The sequence below is a fragment of the Anarrhichthys ocellatus genome, unplaced genomic scaffold, assembly GCF_004355925.1.
Source record: "Anarrhichthys ocellatus isolate YVR2014 unplaced genomic scaffold, GSC_Weel_1.0 scaffold35, whole genome shotgun sequence".
NCBI lineage: Eukaryota > Metazoa > Chordata > Actinopteri > Perciformes > Anarhichadidae > Anarrhichthys > Anarrhichthys ocellatus.
Window position 1 is genome coordinate 4,242,368 of NW_022280065.1, and position 3,795 is coordinate 4,246,162.

General features: G+C 47.3%; 1 protein-coding gene across 2 annotated transcripts in view; it reads left to right on the forward strand.

Moving 5' to 3' along the window:
• Positions 1 to 422: 422 nt before the first annotated feature.
• tshz1 (teashirt zinc finger homeobox 1) overlaps positions 423 to 3,795 on the forward strand; it is a 30,027-nt gene continuing 26,654 nt past the window's right edge. The window contains exons 1-2 of one of the 2 annotated variants that reach the window (XM_031866480.1): positions 423 to 917; positions 1,087 to 1,751. In XM_031866480.1, the coding sequence (XP_031722340.1) occupies positions 1,712 to 1,751 (40 nt within the window). In that variant the 5' untranslated portion in view covers positions 423 to 917; positions 1,087 to 1,711. The remainder of the gene's footprint in view (positions 918 to 1,086; positions 1,752 to 3,795) is intronic. The other variant, XM_031866481.1, reaches the window with a different exon arrangement.

A 3,795-nucleotide genomic window follows, 5' to 3' on the forward strand; every position in this document is an offset into this window, starting at 1 on the left:
AGATATGTCATTTGCGGAAGTTGTTTCTTGACGGCAGTTTTTTTTTTTGTCGCCACAGATTCCAAGTCCCACTGTTTACATGAATTATTAGTGATTGATGTTTCAGGTTTATAATCCCAATAATCAGACAGGCCTGATTCTGCTGTGCTTGTAGAAAGAGTATCCTCCTTGTGTCGGATCAACAATGTCTAATAGATTTATTGCTGCTTTTTAGCGATTTTTTATGGAGATTTTATTTGTATTTGCATATTAAAACGATGGATTCGTGTTGTCGATGACAACATTGCAGTCCTCGGCTCATAATATATCGGTACTGTAGCAGCAGTGACTATTAAACCAAATCTGATTTAGATTTTTAGAAATCCTTCTCTCTCACACACACACACACACACACACACACACACACACACACAGGCTGCACGTCAACTTTTTTTGAAGGCAGCTCTCATTCTGTTGCTAAAGCGCAAGTTTACAAATCTCCTGTGTATCCTGTGCGCGCGCGCATTTATGTGCGTGCGGAGACGGAAAGGCGTTGGACTGAAAGCCATCCCAGTGAACAATTAGAGGCTGAGATTGACAGGTGGGCTCTGCCTGTCAGGGTGACGCTTGTGGAGGGGTGGAGTAAAGGAGAGGCCCGGAAAGGCAGCTGGATGTGTCTTGTCTGTCAGTGTGGAGAGAGCTGTCTGAACGCACCGCGCATCACCAAACGTGCGCACATTTCACTGCGGAGAATATCCGGGGGACGCTCGTTGCGCTTTTTAGAACAAATAACGCTAAATACAAAAGCGCGACACAATAGCGGCAGTACGCGCACGGTCTGCGGCTCGGAGGGCGGGCCCCGCTCGTTGTTTTGGTGTTGACTTTCTGAGAAATTCGTCAAGTGTCCATGTTGACAATCGGGACGGACACGCGTATATGTGAGTATTTCTTTATCCAGAGGCTGTTTTCAAGGAGACGGGGTGTGTGAGCTGATTGCTGCTGCACACGCACACACACACACACACACACACACACTTGACTGATTGACACACAGCCCGGCTAACGTGTCACTCTTTCCTCTCCCCTTTTCCTGATTTCCTCCCGAAGACTAGCGGAGGTTGTGGACCGGTGCTCGGAGCTGGCACCCGGACGGACGGACGGAGCGAAACACCACAGCGCAGTGTGCTCTCCGCCGCCGAGTGAGTTAAAACGCCAGAAGGGGAGCTCCGGTTTTTCTTCACTTTTTGCTGTGAACAGAGGTACGAATTAGTCCAGTGAGGGGGTGTAAACCTCTTTTTTTGATGGGAACGCGGCGAGGAGCTCCGGTAGCTGTCCATATCCGCCCTCGATAGACTTGAGATCCGCACGGAGCTTTCCGCCAGTTTTTGTTTTTTTTCTTCCACCGACCCAGCCCGCGATGAGTTTCTGCGATCGGCAGAAGTTAACGGACGAGCCCCCCTTTTTTGTGCTTTAAATGATTTGTATTCTTCGTTTTCTCACCGGACACACCGATTACAAACAATGACCAGTAGAGATTAAACCTCGCCTCGCACCGACAAAACAGAGACTTCTTCGCCCCCCTGCGAGGGATCTACACTTTATTTCTAACATCCCCGCTGAAGAACCGAGGAAGCGCCGCTGGCTTTGCTTTTCCTCACTTTGGGTTTCCTCTCCAGCTCGTCCGCTGTTTTGATCTCTGCATGAAAAGTCAAGCGGAAAGTCTCGCAGCAGCATGCCGAGGAGAAAGCAGCAAGCGCCGCGGCGGTCAGCAGGTAAGCCCCGGCTCGCCAGAAACAAACAGAAACACACGCACTTTATTCTCACAGTCACGACAAAACAGCCAGGAATCACGCTCGGTATGCGGACAAGTTTACTCCGCCGTTGTTGTGCCTCATGCAGGACACGATACAGGGCTAGCAGACTCGAGGCGGTGCGAGCATTCGGTGTAGAGAGCAAATCCGAATCTCTCATCAGCCCCCACAATACCTTTTATTTCTCCTAATCTAAGGCGTGTTTTGACTGGCGCACAGCGTTCTTTCTTCTACGCAGCCATGCCTCGATGCCCATTCTGCGCCTCTTGAAGGAATGAATGCGCTCAGCTGCACTTCAGTTCCAACGCTTTGAAAGCGGATCCTCCACTAGGTTTCCAGCATCCAAGTTCTCCAAACAAACAAAGATCATCTTATCTCTTTTTTTTTTTTTTTTTTTAACAGGCTAACGTGATTTTGATGTGTTGGTGGCAGTCAAAAAAAAAAGAGAGAAAAGCAAGAAAGAGAAAGAAAAGTGGCATATTTTCAGTTCCGCTCTGGGATTGCCATCCTTGATTTGATGCTTGATTGATCGCCTGTCATGCGACTGCCTTTGATCTATTCATTCCTGATAAACATCAGTAAATCACTCGCCAGAGAGAGAGAGAGAGGGAGAGAGAGGCGCATGCGCCCCGGCAGCTGGACTCCCTCAAAGGATAACTTTTTGCCCCCGCCGAGGAGCAAAGAAAAGACAAATTGAAAGAAAAGTTCTCAAGCGGGATAAATACTTTGCGATTAATACCCAAGGGGGAGGGAACAAGGGAGGAGGGGAGGAGGGGTGCTGGGGCGTAGCGAGATCACAGAGAGGCATCTCCTACAGGAATAGCCCCCCAAAAACACTGCAGGGTGAAGTGGGGAGGTTACCTCTAATGGTCACTTCAAGCTCTTGACCTGACCTCTGTGTTTATCTCTTAGGAAAAGGAAGTGTTGTAAATCTGCCGTAAATGTTTAAGGGGCAGGATGCAGCAGCAACGTTACATACACCTAAACATTAGAAGGCTAAAATCACTGTATGGTACCACAAACTTGCGTAGTATTAAATAAAACGTTTTAAAGTGCGTTTCAGACGAGCATCTGTAATAATAAGCACAGAGTTTAAAGTTAGGCACTCATTTGTATTTAACTTGCTTTTTCTCTTCAGAATAAAAGGGCCTTAACCAAAGTAAATAATTACACATTTTCAGAGAAATTCAATGCCACAGTCTCTTTTTCAGCTCCCCACATATCTCCCCCTGACAGTCGTGTCTCCATGTTGTCGTTAAGTTGACCAGACGTGAACTGTTCTGAGAGGGAATCGCATGTTTGCCTGAATCCATTTGATGTCCCTGGGCGATGTGTGTGTGATTGACATGCATTTTCAAATGACGGGGGGGGAAAAGAGGAGCCTTTGAAGTTGGTGCAGTAATGACCAAAGCCGAATAAAACAGCTGTAGAATGTTAAGCAGGGCGGTGGAAATGTGAGGTTAAGCAGACTTAATCAAGGTTGTGACAGAAAGACTTTGAACTCGGTGGGGCTGTAATTTCTAATTGACGCCAGGCTTTGGTGATGGATCGAGGGAAATGTGTTTGAAGAACAAGCCTGAGAGTGAACGGTGTCGGCTTATACCTCTGCCACAAACAGTGGTGAAATCCCCAAAAGAGAGCATGAAACAGAAAGTGTTTTCCTGTTTTTCCAGCCTCTTCTTCTGGTCCCTCGGCCTGAGCTGTGAAGGGCCCCCCCCCCCCATTCAGGCTCAGCTTTTTGAATATTGATTTTATTGTCTGCTTTTGTGACAGACGCATACATCACAGGCAGTAATGGTTAATCCCAACTTATTTCCAGTGCATGACATATGGTCAATCTAAAAACTCGAACACCTCTACTGAAGTGTGTGTTGGAGACGGTTCCCTCTGTGAAATTGTGTACACACCTTTAAACACAGGCTATTTTTACAATGCATTACCAGATATTTCCACAACCTGAGAGAGAGAGAGAGAGAGAGAGAGAGAGAGAGAGAGAGAGAGAGAG